The sequence below is a fragment of the Rhamphochromis sp. 'chilingali' genome (genome assembly GCF_963969265.1).
Source record: "Rhamphochromis sp. 'chilingali' genome assembly, chromosome: 8".
NCBI classification, from domain to species: domain Eukaryota; kingdom Metazoa; phylum Chordata; class Actinopteri; order Cichliformes; family Cichlidae; genus Rhamphochromis; species Rhamphochromis sp. 'chilingali'.
The window spans coordinates 10197999-10217995 of NC_137935.1; the positions used below are offsets into that span (position 1 = coordinate 10197999).

Consider the following 19997-nt stretch of genomic DNA (forward strand, 5'->3'; position numbering starts at 1 on the left):
TGGTACAACACAGGAGGTTTTCCAGAGTATTTTGGAAAACCAGTATTGGTCTTTCACGTGGAATTCCAATAAAATTGATTCATGTTTGTGGCTGTAATGTGACAAAATGTGGGAAAGTTCAAGGGGGCCGAATACTTTTGCAAACCACTGTATATGTGACACATTGTGGTTAATTGGGTGAATAGATTTATATTTGTCCAACCAACTATATAACATTCTTTTACATTTTCTTTCTTTTTGTATTTCTGGGCACTGATTTTCCCTCATTCATACCAAGGCATTATGTGTTACATGTGAATCATTTCTTAACTGTTTATTCTATATTTGTCATTGGGCTGTCCTAAAAATGCCCTGAAAAGTCTTCAGTTCTATATCACCACTGTAAGATTCGGGAGAGGCACCATTTAAAGGATTTTTAAAAAAATACTTTCCAGTGTGTTTGGTGTTTAACATTTATTTTGAAATGTTGCCTCCTCTCCTGTTTATTTTAGTTATTTTCACCCGGAATAATCTATAAAATCTACAAGAATATCTTCAACTAACAACTGTATTGTACCTTTTTGTCACTCTGCTTTGGCAGTCAGCATTCTCTGTGAAATCTTCAATTCAACTGAATACCATCCCTGATACCATTAAGTATTCCAGCTTTTATACCACCTTTAAAACAGATTAAAATATGATATTTAAAAGTAGAATAGGAGGGAGACCCTTCAGCTTTCAAACCCCTCTTCTGTGGAACCACCCCCTGGGGGCTTCCCATGATGAGTGTTTTTTCTTAACTCACCTTTTTCGCTGACCATGTGTTTATATACCACTACACATTTAATCACGAGTTGTTATTAATATCTAGCTCTCTGCAACAGTGTGTCTTTTGTTTTGTCTTCCTCTAATCTGAGATTGTATGTTTCACTGAAACTTTTCAAAGTATTTCTGACATGTTAAAACAACTGCTGGGGACCCAGAGTTAAACAGCTCCAACTACTTGAGGATCTGGGCATAGACACAGTTGTCACAAGTGAATGGGCCAAGTTTGAGACCCTTGTCAGTCTATTTGAACCCTTTACCATTTATGCAGAAAGCCTTCAGAATGACAGCCAGCCAGTCTCACAAGTAGTGCTGTCTGTTCAACCTTGAGGCACATAAACTGATTAATCGGTTTAGCAATCTGTTAGTTGAAGTGCTGCTTTTTGAGAGTAAGAGAGTAACATTTGCTGATATTCTTAATCGTGATTTTACGTAATTTGATGTTGCACAATCTAGAGCCTGGCTGTTGGACTTAAATGTTTCACTGATTCTTCAATAATCAGATAAAATGTTGCTGATAAGAGCAGGACAGCCCTTGGTACAGACTCCCAGTCCATCCTCATCCCTCCATTGGAGGGGATGACATCAAATATCTGAAATCTCTGGTGATATGTAAATACAAAAATTGCCAAGCCCTATGTCTAGTGTGAGTGGATGAATGAGCTGCCAACTGAAAACTTGTGGGCCTTTAAATACCAAAGTCTACACTTTGCCTGGTTAACCCACAGCTGTTTGGGTGTGCCACAGTTATTTCTTCATAACAATTTTATATGGCTGGTAAAGACTTATATTTATATATTTAGATATTTAACCTCTTTCTTTCCTTGAAAAAGTTCCTTATTTTTTTGTAACTCCAAAGCTTACATATTACATTTTTTTTCTTTTTCTTTTTTCTGAAACATATTTTACCACATTTTTCCTTTGAGACAAGTTGTTTCTGTCTTTTCTGCCTTAACAACCGCAATTGAAGATTTTGTTGAATATGTCATTACCAAATGCTTCGATCAAAGTAACACACTTTATTATAGGTGGATTTGACACAGTTAAAAGACCTATTGCTGTTGGTGTGGTTATGCTGATAACCTATCTACTTGCTGTTATTGCCAATGTGCTAAATATTCTCTTCATCATTTTTGACAAGAGATTGCATAAACCAATGTATATTCTGATTTGTAACCTTGCTGTTGTTGATATACTGTACTGCTGCAGTACCACTCCCACAATGATTGGGGTTCTACTTGCTGGTGTTAATACCATATCCTATGTTGAGTGTTTCATTCAAATGTCTGTTTTCCACTTAGTAGGAGTGATGGAGTTGTTTGCTTTAGCAATTATGGCATTTGATAGATTAATTGCTTTTTCTTTTCCTTTTCAGTACCACAGTTATTTAACAAATACACGTACTCTTGTTGTTACATACATTCTGTGGGTTGTTGCCTCTGGTTTTGTTGCTGTTATGCCGGTAACTGCAGCTACGCTTCCTTACTGTACCTCAAGGATGAAGTACGCTTTCTGTGACTATGCTGCTGTAATACGTACCACTTGTGTTGATCCTAATTACTATTTCAATTTAGTCTCAGTCATGATGTTTTTTCTTTTATTTTTCACTTTTTCTTTCATTGGCCTTTCATATTTTGTGATTGCATTCTTAATGAAATTTTCATCAAATAGAGATAAAAAGAAAATGGCAAGCACCTGTGTGAGTCACTTGATTGTAGTAACATGTTATTATTCTCCTTTATTTGTTCTCATTGTCTTCACCAGAGTGGGTGTGGTATTAACACTTGAGGAACGTCAGGGTTTATTGATTGGGACCATCCTTAGTCCATCTCTTGTAAATCCTGTTGTGTACTGTTTCAGGACAAAGGAAATTAAAAATAAGATCTTTAAGATATTCACAAAAAAGGCTGACATACTCAACTAGATTCTTATGAACTGTGACTGTACAAATAAAAGATGCATAATTTTTTAGTCCAAATACTGTGCTGAAATGATGACATTACTATTTTGACTGTCTCTAAGAATATCTCCCCCTCATTAAACAACCAATTATGCAAAGAAAACAAAGGTTAAAAAATACATTTTTGTGCTGTGTTTGGAAGTCTTAAACTTTCTATGCACCTTTTTGGCTGAAGAATTGTAAACTCTTATTATTTTTGTAACTATCATAACAATATTTACTATTAGCTGTTAATAACAAGTGGTAGGGATATTAAAAGTAGCAAAAAAAAAAAAAAAAAAAAACCAAAGCCACACACACAAACAATAAAAACACTACAATGCACATAAAACTGCATTAATTGCAAATTGCATAGAAATCAAAGTATAAGTAAATATCCAACAGAAAAATGTTTTTCATTAGTGTTACATGGATTAAGTTTACTGCTGCAAATGTTTAAACTTGAGCTCATTCTAAATATGTCATATTCTGTTGAATCTACAGTAATACATTATTTTATGTAAAAATCATATGTTTGTAGTTTGACTGTTAATGAGCTCTAATGCAAAGGCCTACATCTAGGCCTAGGGCTTTAATATACACTAAAAAAAAGTATATTAAATATCTTCATAAAATAAAATAAAAATCAGAGCTGAATAATAATTGGCAATTGACAAAGCATCAATAACTTTTTAATTCATTTTCTTTTATGATTTCTTACCTCTATTTATATATATAACTATTTTCCTAGTATGCAATCTGATATTTGATAAAATATTAACTTCATCAGGTTTTTTTTTCAAAATGAACAGCACTGTAATTTATATTTAAACTTTTCTTTTAAATCAAGAAAATATATTTATGGAAGCCCGTTTCCGCCACTAAAAAAAAAAAAAAAAAGATCCATAACTCGAAATTTCGAGTTATCTTTCTCGAAATTTCGACTTATTTTCTCGAAATTTCGGGTTATTTTCTCAAAATTCGGACTTATTAACTCGAAATTTCGAGTTATTAACTCGAAATTTTGAGAAAATAACTCGAAATTTCGAGAAAGATAACTCGAAATTTCGAGAAAATAAGTCGAAATTTTGAGAAAATAACTCGAAATTTCGAGTTAGCGCTGCCAATAAGAAATCTACGTGGCTGATGTCATTTCCTTGTTACCCGGAAGGATATGGCGCAAAGGGGTGCGCACTCAAAACTGGATCGTGTCGTGAGCTGCTGTATTAACAACAAATGGCGCCAGGTTCTTCAGTTTTGAATGCCTTCCTACAAATGATACCTGGATAAAAGGTATATAAAAACAGTGTGACAGCGATTGTTACATACAAAGTTGAATAGAATGCAACGTCAGGGTTAACCAAAGGTACCTATAAGGTTTCTGTTACACGCTAATGACACCTGTTACGTCTGATGAAACAGACGTTTTGCTGAAAGCATGCGTAATAAGTATACAGCACTGTATAAAACAAAATCACAAATCACCCAAAACAGGGAATATGACTGACAACTATATAAATAAGGAACAAAACCAATAAAACTGTAACCAGACAACTGAGAAAATGTGGGATTGACTGTATTTCGATGCTGATTGTAGTTACAGTGCAAATGGACACTTAAAAATGCAGTTCCCACTTCTCCACCATAGTCAGAGCTCATAATGTAGGTAGGCACAGATACTTTGACGATAATATGGTGGCTTTATTTTAATTTTGTAATTTTAATTTACATCCTTCCTTACAGCATGGGAGACTTGACTGAATTCTTGAAACAAAGAGAAGTCTCTGAGGAAATTATACAGACCTTGGAGAATGAGAAGGTACTTAATTCCAACAAGATACTGGTTGAAATGCAACTTTTCCTCATTGTTCTTAAGTTAAAAATAGAATTGTATTTTCAAGGCTGGTTGTTTCAATAAATTAAATTATTTTTCCATCTTTAGATTGATGCCAGTGTCATAAGTCTAATGACAGATGAGGAGCTGAAGACTTATTTGCCATCATACGGTGATCGTCTAGCAGTATTTGGATTTTGCAGACGGAGGGGCAGCAGCCGCAAGTCAGCGCTTTTTGAACGGCTGAAATCCAAACTGTCCAAAAGAAAATTATCTGAAGAGGATGGCAGTAGCACACGGCAAGAAGAACATTCCCAAACAACCCATAAAAGAAATGCTCTGAAGAGAAATAGAAAAATAGAAATAGGATGGATGCATTATGATGAAGACACTGAGGTTTTCAAGCAGGTTAGAGCTAGACGAGGAGGAGGAACAAGAAAAATAGACATCTGCAAGGATGCCAAGAAAAGGGACATATTACAGGTTGCAACAGGCCTGTTCTTTCCAGATGGAGGAAACATTCAGGGGCCCTTAACAGATTTTGACTGTGATCTGAAGGATTATCAAGAGATGATAGTCGATGATGCATTGACAGTAGGAGAACTTTATCATGTCACAAAACTTAATATCCTCAGGTTCTACCTCACCACAAAGAAAAAACAAAATGACAGCCTTCAGAGCTCCAACCCAGGTTTGCATCCATCTTCAGAAATTGAAGCGAGTCCTCAAAACCAAACCTCTTCTTTTACTGTCACTACAGTCCAAACATCTGCTCCATTTGAAACAATCAGCCATGATGTGACATACATTGAAGACACTCCAAACGATAACCTTCCACAATCTTCCACGCAGTCTCTAAGCGCTAACACTTCTCACAGCAGTGACATTATTTTTGTTGGCCCCTTTTCTGACAGTGAGCCAATAAATTTGGATGACACCCTGATTTTTTCTCCACAACCTGGTCCATCCAGTGAGAGAGTGAGGAGAGTAGTGGTGGTCCACAGAGGGCAGGTAATGTCAGAGCTCATTTCACATTTTAGTGATAAGGACCTTGAAGATGTCGACATCAAAATCCAGGTCTTACTGCCTGATGGAACACCTGAAATGGCCCATGACGATGGGGGAGTTGTGAGAGACTGTCTTTCAGAATTCTGGAAAGAATTCTATGACCAGTGCACCACTGGAAACGTTTACAAAGTGCCCTTCTTAAGGCATGATCTTGGGCAACCGGAGTGGGAGAGTGTGGGCAGAATCATTGCATTTGGATGGGTTAGAGAGAAATATCTGCCTGTGAAAATTGCACCTGCCATTCTGGAACAAGCTGCCTTTGGATATGTAAAGAGTGATATTGTGGAGAATTTCCTTAAGTTCATGCCTGACTCTGAGCGTACAGTGTTAGAGGCGTGGCGATCAGACTTTAGCACCGTGGACCAAGAAGAACTTATAGACATACTTGATAACCACAGCTGCAGAAAGATACCAACAGCCTGCAATGCCACTGAAGTCCTATTGGAGCTTGCACACAAAACACTTGTCCAAGAGCCTGCCTATGTTATTGAACAGTGGGCAAGAACACTCAGCACTGCATGGGAAAGCCTTTGTGATCTATCTTCAGTTTATGAAACCCTCCAACCAACTGTGAGAAAAGTTCTCAAGTGTCTCACTTTCCCTGAAACAATGACGGCTCACCAGAAGCTGATTCAGAAATATCTAACTACATATGTGAAGAATGCTGAGAAGGAACATTTGTGTTTGTTCCTCAGGTTTTGCACAGGTTCAGATTTACATCTGGGAAAGAACATCATCATTGGGTTTAACGAACTGAAAGGTTTCCAGAGACGACCTGTGGCACACACATGTGGGTGTGTACTGGAGCTGTCGATAAATTATGACAGCTATCCTGACTTCAGATCGGAGATGAACAGTGTGTTGGAATCAAATGTGTGGGTTATGGACATTATCTAAAGGTTTGATTCACGGACAATGGCTTAAAAGCCATTGTTGTTTTACAACAGATTATATTTGAGTTGTGAACTAAGACTAAAGTGTTCCCATGTGAATGTCACAGCAAAGGTTTCAGGTGTTTAGAAACTGAGTTCCAAGAAAAAGTCTTTGGTGAAATACCACTGTAATGCAATTTGAGGTACTTCTTTGTGTTTCTGTGTTTTCCTATTACAACTGAGGCAATATTTTTCTAAACACTTGTGAAATGCATTTCTGCAGAGGTCTCAGAGTGGCAGTCTGGAGACCATTTATAAGCATTCCCATTTCCTCAGTCAGCATGTGTGCATGTGAACAATGAAAGCAGTTTTTCCACCTTTTATTCAATTTTACTATTATTTGAATCCAAAATCAACTTTAAAAAATGCATTAGGTTCATTTTAATTTGTCAAATTTTATTAATGTAATGTCAAAAGATGACATGTATTGTAGTGGTTCACCAGAAAATTAGAGATTGAGACCCCTGCAATATGTAGTGTATAGTACATGTAGGAGATATATGCAATATCTCCTACATGTTTTATCATCGTGCACACATTTTACAGTTTACAAGTCAGGTTTTACTTTATCATTGTATTTTATTACAGTTATGTTTGTACAGTTCTGTTTAGCCATCTGGGTTATGGTGACTTTTGCTAAATTGAATGGCCATAAGGCACACCTATATGCTTTTATTTTGGATTTCTGTGAAATCAGCAATTGCTTAGCTGAAGGTGGATTTTTGGTTGGCTTTTCCTGATTTTTGTAATGGAAAAAAACCCCTGTGTATCATAGCCCCCTTTTTCAAAACTACATAGCCGATGGGGTAGTTATTTAAAAGATATTTTCCTATATTTCTGTTTTCATGTTTGAGCCTAATGTATTTGCTTCATAGTGGTTTTAGACCACACGTTCTTATTCTTTAATTGTAGGATATTGTTATCAGATCTTGCCATATTATCCTCAATCTCTTTTTATTGTCCCATTCTTTTTGTATTTTTAATAATAATTGAACTTTTGCAAAACATATTGCATATTTTTGTTGAGTGTATTATCGTACTTTTTCCAAGTCTTGTGCTTGCAATTAGCTTTTTATAAGAATACTTTAAGGTTTTTTGTGTTACTGTAAATACAGTACAGTTATTTTGTTTTAAGACAAGATGATGGCAAAAGATCTGTGTTTTATAATAAAGTGTTCAATGAGACAAATTACATCTTTAATTTTGGTAATTTCTGGGTTTTTATTATTCTGAGGCGCAATCCGAAAAAAAAAAAAAAGGTCCATAAATCTCACTCAGTTAGGTTATCCATATGCTAAAAAATATATAATTATACTGCCCATAATCAGGAAAACAGTCAGTATATATAAAAAGTCTCAGCAGTGAAAAAAATGACAGTGAAAATTTTTTTTACTGCTACATAACCAGATATTTCAAAACATCAATAATTACTCAAATAAAAAGAAAGATGAAAAAGCATATTTACAAAAAGTTGAAATCATAATTCCAAGGTGACATGCGCTGCATATCCTCCAAATAGCAGGTCTAACAGACATTATGTTTACATATGTTTTAATAATAAGGCTTTTAAAACAAAAAATTGGTTTGTTAATCGAAATAAACCATCCAAAAAAAAAAACAACCCTCCAAAAATTAAATACAATTTTTATAGCCTTTTTCAATTGGCCCTGTTCGTGAAATACATTTTCAGGCCCTCAAAACCCATGTATGTGTGCCCCAAAAACGACAACCATCCAAAAATTAATAACTCATAAAAGTTTACAATTTAAATATGAAAATACAGAATTAAAAATGCATAACGATGTCTAACCTTTAAGGCAAAAGCTCCAACTCAGTAAGCATCAACTGCCTTAGCTTTACATACAGATCCACTGTATGAAACACATCATCTGAGAAGTCCAGGTTATGTTCTGACATGAGTTCTACACAGAGATGAAAGACATCCTCTTCACATGGAAAGTCTTTGAACACGCATTCTTCAAGGCAGGCTTCAACTTTGTCCATATTGACATGTTTGAGACAGTCCCTCGCGCCATAAATGTCTGGGAGGGCATACATAAAAGATGGTCGGCCATGAGGACTTCGGGAGTTGTGGACTGGGCGCATTCTGTGGTCATTCCAGGCCAAAGCAACTTCATTTAATTCTTCCTAGATGAAAACAAAATGAACAAAAGAAACATTTTCAGGCATACAATATGAAAATGTTAATGTACAAAAGCACAACTAACTTCTACATTGATTTTCTTAGCTTACACACCATTAATTTAGCTTTGAGCTACATTAATGATATATATCCGTATATATACACACACATACCTACACACACACACACACACACACACACACACACACACACACACACACACACACACACACACACACACACCATGAACAGACAGATACTTATTTACTTAGTTTTGACCCACCAAAAATGCTAACCGAGTACAGAGAGAGGCCTAAACACATAAATAATCAATGTGTTATAATGTATAATTGTGTTCCTTGATATATATGTGGAATTTTTTTTTTTTACAAAACAGTTTAAAAAAAAAAAAAAAAAAGCACTACTTTTCACGTGTACTTTAATATATCTGATGTTTCTATAATATACAAAGGCCGTGTGAGTTGTTACAAATTAAACAGTTACAATACATGTCGTTTACACAATCACCTATGTAAACTCACCTGTATAATGTGAAGAAAACAGAACTGGACCAATGATTTGTCCAAGAAAGAGTCTGAGAAGTGGCCATCCTCTCTTAGTTTGTCAAATAGTTCAATCCAGTACTGGATACACTGGCTTCGTAAGATTAGCCACCATCTTTCAATGCGTTGATTTCCTGTACTTGCTCCAAATATGACGTGCTCTCTTTCTGGTTCATTGTCTGTAAAGTGCAAAAATCGTTGCATGTGAGCCACATGGACGTTTTCTGTTCCTAGATCTAATCTCACTCGATCAGGGCAACCACCTTGTTGAATCACGGCATCCATGAAGTAGCCAGCAATTACTCTCGGGTCATTATTTGTCTTGTAAGCGTCTAGCCATATTATACTCCTTGAAAATCCGTCAATGCATCCACTGATTGCAATCCCAAATGGCTTCAGTTTATCGTAGCCGTCGATATGCCACACATAGTTGGGGCCTCTGCTATGATACACTCGCCTCCGCAGTCGTCTACGTGACCTCAAATCCACACCTTCTCCATCGAATAAACGGAGCAGAAGACGAACGGTTTCTCTGTCAGTAACAATGCCATTCATCCAACACTTCTGGTGCATCCAACGATACCCATGACACTGTCCTGAGGTTGCCAATTGTGCTTGTATAAAAGCTGCCACCTCTCCCACCTCTGTTTTGTTCTTTCTGCGCCAAAGTCGGTTGTTGTGTAAAATCCTTTCAAGTGTACGGAGGCTGATAGTAATGCCATGTGATTCAGCTAATAACGCAAGAATCTCCTCATTTGTGAAGCCACGCTTAAAATACTCAGCAATTTGTGAATTCATGATCCGTATCTATAATTAGCATTTCTGTAGCATTTGTAGCTGACGGCTTCAGCTTCCGGGTAACACGGAAATGACGTCATTCACATAGATTACTGATTGGCAGAGCTAACTCGAAATTATGAGAAAATAACTCAAAATTTCGAGTTATTTTTCTCATAATTTCGAGTTATTAAGTCGAAATTTCGAGTTGCTAACTCGAAATTTCGAGTTGCTAAGTTGAAATTTCGAGAAAATAAGTCGAAATTTCGAGAAAGATAACTCGAAATTTCGAGTTAAGTATCCTTTTTTTTTTTTTTTTTAGTGGCGGAAACGGGCTTCCATATATATTAAATAATGTACAAATGGCTTAAAACATATTATGTTTCATGTAAAATTGACGTTAATAATATTTTTGCACCAAGGATGGTTAAACTTGTTGGACTTTGATTTTTTGTGATTAATATACTCAGTCTTATGTGGAAAGTATTTTGTTTCATCGTCAAACACTTACATGATTATATTTCAGCATTTTTGAAAAATAAATTGGCAGTCTGTGTCCAGTTTCATTTCAGTCTTTCTTGATACCTCATCATCATAATTCCTACACAACAAGTTAACATCAATGTATATGTATAACAGTGCAATTCACAAGCTTATATGTTATGGTCTGATATGTATATAACTGAGTTATAACTGAGTGACAACCGTTATAATCACTCAGTTATTTTTGTCTTTTTAAGATCATGGTGTTATTATTCTAAAATGACTAGCTGTTACCTAACAAATTTAATGTTTAATAATGGGTAGTCATATTGCCCTTCCTTTTCAGTTAGATTCATATTTGTCACACATGTTTCAGATCATAAAAGAAATATTAATATTAGACAATAGATAACGTGGATAAAAGATAAAAGGCACTTTTTAAATTATATTTTTAATTTACAAATGAAAAAGAAAAAACTCTAACTCCCCTTTTTTGAAAAAGTAATTGCCTGTAATACCCATACCTGATAACTAATAACTGGTAGTGTTACCCTTGGCAGCAAGAACTGCAAAAACATATTCACAATAACTGACAATGAGTCTTTCACGGTTTAGTGAAGCAATTTTGGCCCACTCTTATTTGTTTTGATTTAGCCACATTGGAGGGATTTCCAACACGAACAGTCTGTTAGAGGTCATACCAAAGCATTTCAATCCGATTTGAGTCTGGACTTTGACTAGACCACTTCAAAACATGATTCATTAATTTTTTAACACATTTTATTTATTAATATATATATCTTCTGACTTTTTTTAGAGTTGGTGTTATGGCCCGTCTAGGCGCGGCCAGACCACAACATAAAAGGCGATCCACCCCTACATGCTCCTACATTAAACCAACATAGTTAAACAGTGAACACACGGTCTGCCAGTTGGGTTGGGCCGAGAATGAATGACCTGGCAGTCCCTGGTGGTGTCTTCTTATGCGCTGCCTCCTGGTCATTAGCCAATCTGTACGGTCCATCCACCCATAGCTGGACTGGCCATCGGTCATACCGGGCATTTGCATTAACAGTTATATCGTTTTATCAGTTAGTTGCTGTAACTTATCCTTCTCAGTGCCAAAATTACATTCATAAGCCCTTTTGGTGCAGGAGTGAAGGGGAAAAGAGAAAGCTAACATATTGTAGTGCGTCCACATTGGGAAAATGTCCAGATATTTATGAGGCAGTATGAAGTATGAATTTGACAGAAGGGTGGATTATTGGTCTTTATAATGGCAAGCACTAAAAGTGCTTCTATTTTTCAGCCATGCAACATTTCTATACTGGGCAATACCATGATACCACAGTATAAGAAATTCAGACTATCAAATACTCATTTAAAATGTTACAAGTGATATATAAATAGCTTCTATTCATTATAGCAGGGCAGGTACAGGAACCGCAATGCAGATATACAGATTAAAATAAGAACTGCAATTAGGAAACACAGAACAAAACTGGGAAGCAAAACAAAACCCAAGCAAGCAAACAAACAAACAAACAACAACAAAAAACAAACAAAAAAAACTTTATGTAATATTAAATAACGTGTGACAATCTTAGCCATAAATGAACAAAACGAAATAGACCTATGCTAAATTATTGAAACAGTAAAGCATGTATGGGTCGCCAATGCTCAGTAAACAATTCTCTCTGAATCCGCAGAGCATACAGGGAGTGCAGAATTATTGGGCAAATTAGTATTTTGTCCACATCATCCTCTTCATGCATGTTGTCTTACTCCAAGCTGTATAGGCTCGAAAGCCTACTACCAATTAAGCATATTAGGTGATGTGCATCTCTGTAATGAGAAGGGGTGTGGTCTAATGACATCAACACCCTATATCAGGTGTGCATAATTATTAGGCAACGTCCTTTCCTTTGGCAAAATGGGTCAAAAGGAGGACTTGACAAGGTCAGAAAAGTCAAAAATAGTGAGATATCTTGCAGAGGGATGCAGCAGTCTCAAAATTTCAAAGCTTCTGAAGCGTGATCATCGAACAATCAAGCGTTTCATTCAAAATAGTCAACAGGGTCGCAAAAAGCGTGTGGAAAAACCAAGGCGCAAAATAACTGCCCATGAACTGAGAAAAGTCAAGCGTGCAGCTGCCAAGATGCCACTTGCCACCAGTTTGGCCATATTTCAGAGCTGCAACATCACTGGAGTGCCCAAAAGCACAAGGTGTGCAATACTCAGAGACATGGCCAAGGTAAGAAAGGCTGAAAGACGACCACCACTGAACGAGACACACAAGCTGAAACGTCAAGACTGGGCCAAGAAATATCTCAAGACTGGTTTTTCTAAGGTTTTATGGACTGATGAAATGAGAGTGAGTCTTGATGGGCCAGATGGATGGGCCCGTGGCTGGATTGGTAAAGGGCAGAGAGCTCCAGTCCGACTCGGACGCCAGCAAGGTGGAGGTGGAGTACTGGTTTGGGCTGGTATCATCATAATAATCATAATCATACATAAAATTAGCATGATATACAACACAAACTCTTAAAAAAAAACAGTTATTCCCAGTGACAAAACTGGGTATCATATCATAACTGGAAAAAGTTATATTGCTGTATAACTAATACAGTATAATATTTTACTCAAATATATAACATAGTTGAAGTGGAAAGTAGCATGACAGTGCAAAAACTTAAAACTTGTGTCCCTCTATTCTGAATTTGACCATTCATTTTCATTTTAATCACTTTGGCTGTGTTGGTATTTACGGTTTCCTCGGCCTGTCTTAAAAATGTATTGCTTTTTACTTTTTTGCATTTGAGTCATTTCTTAAATGCTTGCACTTTGGGGTTATTTTCTTGCTTTCCATTTGGATTATTGTTCTTCTACTATGAAGGATACCAAAACAGTGCATTTAACAAAAATATTGGATTGATGTGTGCCTGTATATATGGATGTCAGACAGTGTGGTGCAATTTGTCTTTTTTTATACAGATATAGTTTTATCCTCGTTGGATCTTGTAGTGGGCATCATGGATGAGAACAGTCCCTCCATCATAAAACCTCCAAAGATTAAAAAGTCATATTTAATTCCCTACATGTAAAGAAGGCAAACCAATGGATTATCAGCACTTTGGCGGTCAAAACATCACCATAAGAGCAGAGGATGGCAAAGAAGTAAGTTAGATGCACCAGAGAAACTGGGCCTTTGTAAAAGCCACTGAAATACACAATGCAGAACTTTCAGAAGCACACTGAAGAATCTTCATCAAAAACTGCATTCCTGTACAATTTGCATTCCTTTGCATGCTTATTCGGGTAGATGAATCAAAAAGAAAATAATACTTAATAAACTAACATTAAAATGGTCTCTACATTTTTTCATGGGGGCAAAGAGTTCTCTAACTTTTAGAAGTTATCTCAACTTACAGTGCAAAATGCTGAAGAATAAGTCACCAAATGTTGAGTCACCAAACCCTTTGAGGCTCATTACTGGAGCTAAGTACTGAGGGTAAATCACTCTAGAGGGCTGAGTATGACACTTGTTTCCTATCAACACTTTGTAAACAAAGAAGTCATTAAGCTAATGAGCAAACGCAAGATGAAAACAGTAACAAATTCTAGGCAACCATAATACAGTGAAAGTTGTGTCTTGTTTTGTAACAAAGTTCAGTTGGACAAACAATGAGAGATAGTCAACTCCTTATATTTGTATATTATATATTATTATTGCATTGAGTTTGGTTTTAAAGCCTGATAATATTAGACCAATATATTCCAACTTTTATTTCATCTTATTTTGTTTTATTTTATTTATTTTTAACAGGTGTTCCCAGTGCTTCAAAGCAACAGGAAAAAGAGTTAAGAGTTAAAAGTGTGTTCAACTGTTTTTCAATTCTATTGCAAATGAAATATGGGATTATTATTCAAAGTCAAAGTGAACTTTATGGTCATCTCTTTTTTTTTCTTTTTTTTTTTGCCTGTCCCATTTGGTTCTTTAGCCGTCAGAATTGTAGTCTGAAGACCTAGAAGGATACCCAATGGATTTACTTTGCCAAATGGATCATCATGGCCTTGCCGTATTGGTCCATTTGATCGACTTTTGTTGTTATTATTTATTTTATTTTATTTTCAGTTGTTACAGACAGGACAGACATGAAAGATGAAAGAAAAGAAAAACAGAAGGGAAGAGGGACAGTGAGAAAGGGCACTTAAAAAGAGAAAGAAGAAAAAAATCTCCTGGATCACCTGTTGAGAGAAAAAGAAGAGAAAACAAGCAAAAAAACAGAGCAACAAACTAAACACAACACCATCACGTTAATCTAGCTAAGTGTAAACAGCAGTAAATAATAAATAATGAATGTTGTTGTGTAGCAAGTAGGACCGACAGAGCACAATGTGCTTGGAAATAGCAGCCAATAGAGGTGTAGTTTATGTCTATGATCAGTGAACACCCGTGTGCACACCTGTGCGGATCAGCACGCTTGTATTCAAAAGGTTTCCCCATGTAACGGTCTGCTAGAGGATGTAGAGAGCCATAGCCCTGTCCCCCAGCGCATGAAGCAGGCATGGAGGAGATCCAGGCCCCAGACATCCAGAGGCCCCAGAGTGCGAGAGCCCAAGGACGACCACCGGCATCCATGCCACCCTCCTGGGAAGAGCTGAGGAGAGCCCCAGATGAGGGGTCACCCAGTAGCCATGGAGCAGAAGCCAGAGGGGGCTGCAGTGGCGTACCCGCCGGCTCTGCCGGCAGCCAGCTGTGCCAGAGTGAACCGAGCCGCAGGCCCAAAGGCCGGAGGCCCGAGGGCCCCCTTTGCCCCGGAAAAGGCCTGACCGAGCAACAGGCACCAGGCCCCGCCAAGTATTCACCGGGAGTGAGCTGGTACATACCTGAGTGCCCAGCCCCGGACACCAAGAACCACCAACGCACCGAACCCTGAGGGCATTAGTTACCGGCAGGGAGTGTGGTGAGGGGAGATAGGCCTTTGGAGGGCCTGGGAGTTCCCAGAGAGAGGTGGAGTGTAAGACCCAACCTGACATATAGACATAGACAAACAGGCACACACAGACACAAACATGCATTCCCACCCTCATGCACACACATACAAATACTCAGCACTCACCCAACATAGGGATAGTCATACATGGACACTGTACACACAATCACACTCCCCAAACAAACTCTATACCCTGGGTCCAGGTACCCTCGCCGTTGGAGGGGGAAACGGCACCTAGACCCAGGAGATGGGTGACTTTATGGTCATCTCTGCTATAACCAGTGCAACATACAGAGAGACCCAACGACGAGGCCCCGGTTACATCAGTGCAAAAAAACCTAATAAATAGATAGAGGGAGAATGAGAGAAAAAAATAGGAGAAGAAAATAAATATATGCTTAAGTTACAATAAGATTTTACAATTTACAGATTGGAGTGATCTAAAGTGACCATTGTAGCAGCTTGTAAACCTGGAGTAAAAAAAATGTCCATACAGCAACATAAATTGACCATAGAGCAGCATGTCTTATAGAGGCAGTGGTGAGTAAAGTGCAAAAGAGTCAATAAACAGTTTGTGTGGGTGTGTGTGGTGGTGGGAGAGGGAGGGCTGGTCGTGAATTCAGGAGTCTGAATATTCCACAGACATGTGCCGATAATCTTGGCAGCTGCTTTAACAATCCATTGTAGTTTGCTAAGATAACCAACATTGTAGCTGCCAAACCACACAGAGATGCAGCTGGTCAGAACGCTCTGTAGACCAGAACGCTCTGAAGACCAGACACCAGCGAGGGAGGATAAGAAGGACAGACGCAACAACATTGTCATCCCCTATGTAGCCGGTGTATCAGAGAAACTCAGGAGAGTTTTCTCCAACCATGACATCCCGGTGCATTTCAGACCCAGCAACATGCTCAGACAAAAACTGGTTCACCCGAAAGACAAAACGCCAAAACACAAACTTAACAATGTGGTGCATGCTGTACAGTGCAGCGAGGAATGCTCAGACCGCTACATTGGAGAGACCAAACAGCCACTTCACAAGCGCATGGCACAACACAGAAGAGCCACCTCCACAGGACAAGACTCAGCTGTCCATCTGCATCTTAAGGATAAAGGACACTCTTTCGAGGATGCCAATGTTCACATTTTGGACAGAGAGGACAGATGGTTTGAAAGAGGAGTGAAAGAAGCCATCTATGTCCACTGTGAGCGACCATCTTTGAACAGAGGCGGTGGTTTACGACACCAACTCTCTGCCATCTATAATCCAGTTTTGAGATCCCTTCCCAGACGCCTTAACGCCCACTCACATCCTGGGCCATCTGACCTCAGGAATTCGCATGATAAGGTGGGGCCAGGTTTCACAATGAACACACCCGAAACTCTGGCTGATTGGGACCCACACCCAGTTTCACACCTTGGCTCTGACGATTAGAGGATCATCAGGGGGTCCTTTTGTCCCTCTGTGGGGGGATACTCCCATTAAGTTTATATCTGGGACTCTCCACCATTTGGCCTTAGAATTGAAGAAGCTTCTCGGATGAGAGGTGAAACGTCTTCAAGCAACTTAAAGAAGTCCAGAGGCTTTTCTTTGCAAGCTCCTTTGACTACGATGACCTGGATGACTGAGAACCTTCACAGACAACGCTCTGTATGGTGCCCTTGTAGAACGTGGTGAGGATGGGAGGAGGGTCGTTGGCCCGCTTCAGGCATCTCAGGAAGTGGAGGTGCTGCTGGGCCTTTTTGGAGGTGGTGTTGGTGTTCCAGGTGAGGTCGTCTGAGATGCGCGTCACTGCAACTCCCCCTGGCTTCTGCTCCGCGGCTGCTGAGTGAGCCCTCATCTGGGACTCTCCTCAGCTCTTACTGGGACAGTGGCGCGGCTGCCCCTCTGTTGGTCTTCCTTGGTCTCTTGTGTTCTGGGGGCCTCTGGATGTCTGGAGTTTTGATCTCCTCCATACCTGCTTCATACCCTGGAGGACGGGGCTGTGGCTCCCCACACTCCCTAGCAGATCCACACAGGTATGCACACAGGTGTACACACGGGTATTCACAGACGCGGACTACTACGCCTTAACGCCCACTCACATCCTGGGCCATCTGACCTCAGGAATTCGCATGATAAGGTGGGGCCAGGTTTCACAATGAACACACCCGAAACTCTGGCTGATTGGGACCCACGCCCAGTTTCCCACCTTGGCTCAGGCGATTAGAGGATCATCAGGGGGTCCTTTTGTCCCTCTGTGGGGGGTCACTCCCACTAGGTTTATATCTGGGACTCTCCACCATTTGACCTTAGAACTGAAGAAGCTTCTCGGATGAGAGGTGAAACGTCTTCAAGCAACTTAAAGAAGTCCAGAGGCTTTTCTTTGCAAGCTCCTTTGACGACGCGGACTACAGCTTTCTTGGCTGCTGCCTCAAAGCACATTGTGCGCTGTCTATCTTGCGTGCTGCACAATATCGTTTATTATTTAGTATCTACTGATATCTACTGCTAGCTAGTTTATTGTGATGGTGCCGTTTTTTTTTTATTATGTTGCTCTTTGTTGTTTGCTTTCTCTTCTGTTTTTTTTCTCCATACAGGTGACCCAGGTGTTTTTTTGTTTTTTGTTTTTTGTTTTTTTTCTTTCTTCCCCCCCTTCTCACCGTCTCTTCTCCCCTTTGGTTTTCTTTCTCTCCCTCTCTTTCTTTCATTCTTTCTCCCTGTCCTATCCCCCAGTCATGTCTGTCCCGTTTGTAGCAACTGAAAATAAAATAAATTCATAATTATAATAAAGGTCAATCAAATGGACCAATATGGCAAGGCCATGATGATCCACTTGGTAAAATAAATCCGCTTAGCATCTTTCTTGGCCTTAAGACAACAATTCTGATGGCTAAAGATCCAAACGGGACACAAAAAAATAAATAAATAAATAAATAAAAAAGAGATGTGAACTCCCAGGAACTTGATGTTGTTAACAGTCTCTATCATGGAACCCCGGATGCTGAGTGGTGTGTGGGTGGAGCGAGTCTTCCTGCAGTAAACGATCATATATTAAATATATAAAATCAGATATTAGATTTTATTCTTATTTATTCTTATTTATTCTTATTTTATTCTTAAAATAAAAATAAAAGAATAGTGGAGACAATAAAATTTTGCTTCATCATGGAAAATAACTGTGTAGCACGTTTTGATATCTTAGGTATGCATTCTCAAATATCACCACAAGGTGGAGACAAAGTATTCATGACACAGTATTCAGATGTTTTACATTAGACTTTTCTGTAGGTTGTCAGATTTTGAACAAATGTTAAAATATGTCTTTGACTTGCTTTGCAATTCAAATGAAAATGTTTCTGATTTTGTCTGTGAGCTTTTAAAGTTTCTTGCAATGCTTTAAAGAACAAATTTTAACTAAATAGAAGAGGTTTTTTTGAGTTTCCTGAATAATCTCAAAATCAGTAAATGCCTCAGTTTTTTTACTTTTTGACTATTTCTTTTACCCTTTTGAGTAAGATAAATCACATACTCATTATGTTTTTATCAACAAAGCTGGGATCCACTATTCTTTTTTTTTTCCCCCTTTGGTATTTTTTCTATTATCTTGTAAAATACATATGATGTAGTGCTAAAATGTACAATTCACTGACTCAAAGATATAAGACATAAGATATATATTTGTCACATTATATTGTCAGAAGTTTACATACAGCCATAATAAGCTTGAATATCATGGTAATTTTGGCCTTTTCATTTCATTCTGCTCATTTTATTGATATGCATTGGTTAAGAGGTCAGAAGTTACAAACACTTTTGTTTGTTTTTAGAAATATAGCATATGACAGACTTTCATTAGGGAAACTTTATACAACTTTTTAAAACAGCCAAAATAATTAAAGATCAAATGGATGAAAATTCTTTAAAGTTTTACACAATGTATCAAGTATTTCTAATTATATTTATATTTGCATTATGAGGTTAGTTTCTAGGTATTCACTAGGATTATTGTTCTTCTGTTATAAGGAACAACTCTCTGCTCCTAACACAGTAAAAACAAGGGACTAACAAGAAAGCAAGGAATGTAATGGGTTTAGATGGCATCAAGTCCTGGCTTTGCAAATCCCACGCACATCAGCTGTGCAGGATAGCTCAGTACATTTTTAGTATATGCCTGAAGCTAAATAAAGTGCCACAGCTTTGGCACAGCTTTGTGTGGTATCAGTTCTGAAAACAACCTCAACAGCCACAGGTTGGTGGCTAATATCAGTGAAATCACACCTTATGAAGACCCTGGAGAGTCAGGTCCTTACGCATCTTCAGCCCCAGTTGGGCTCATTGTGAGACCCACTCCAGTTCACCTATTAGCCCAGCACTGAGGTACATGATGCACCCAGAATGGCTAACCAAAGGCTGGATAGTCCTGCTCCCCAAGGATCCTCAGAAGGGACTGGTCCCATTCAGCTACCGGGCAATA

The 19997-nt window shown here is 38.3% G+C and overlaps 1 protein-coding gene and 2 long non-coding RNA genes across 3 annotated transcripts in view; 2 read left to right on the plus strand and 1 right to left on the minus strand.

Annotated features, from left to right (window-relative positions):
- LOC308401490 overlaps positions 1-19997 on the minus strand; it is a 303063-nt gene that overhangs the window by 204325 nt on the left and 78741 nt on the right. The window lies entirely within an intron of this gene.
- On the plus strand, positions 1877-2728 carry LOC308400985 (olfactory receptor 10G4-like; the record flags this gene model as incomplete). The annotated part of the gene is made up of 1 exon (XM_080889048.1): positions 1877-2728. The coding sequence occupies one exon, from the start codon at positions 1877-1879 to the stop codon at positions 2726-2728; it is 852 nt and encodes a 283-aa protein (XP_080745174.1).
- Positions 4412-7766, plus strand: LOC308401538. The gene is made up of 2 exons (XR_013972584.1): positions 4412-4562; positions 4686-7766. It is a non-coding gene; the product is annotated as an uncharacterized lncRNA (long non-coding RNA).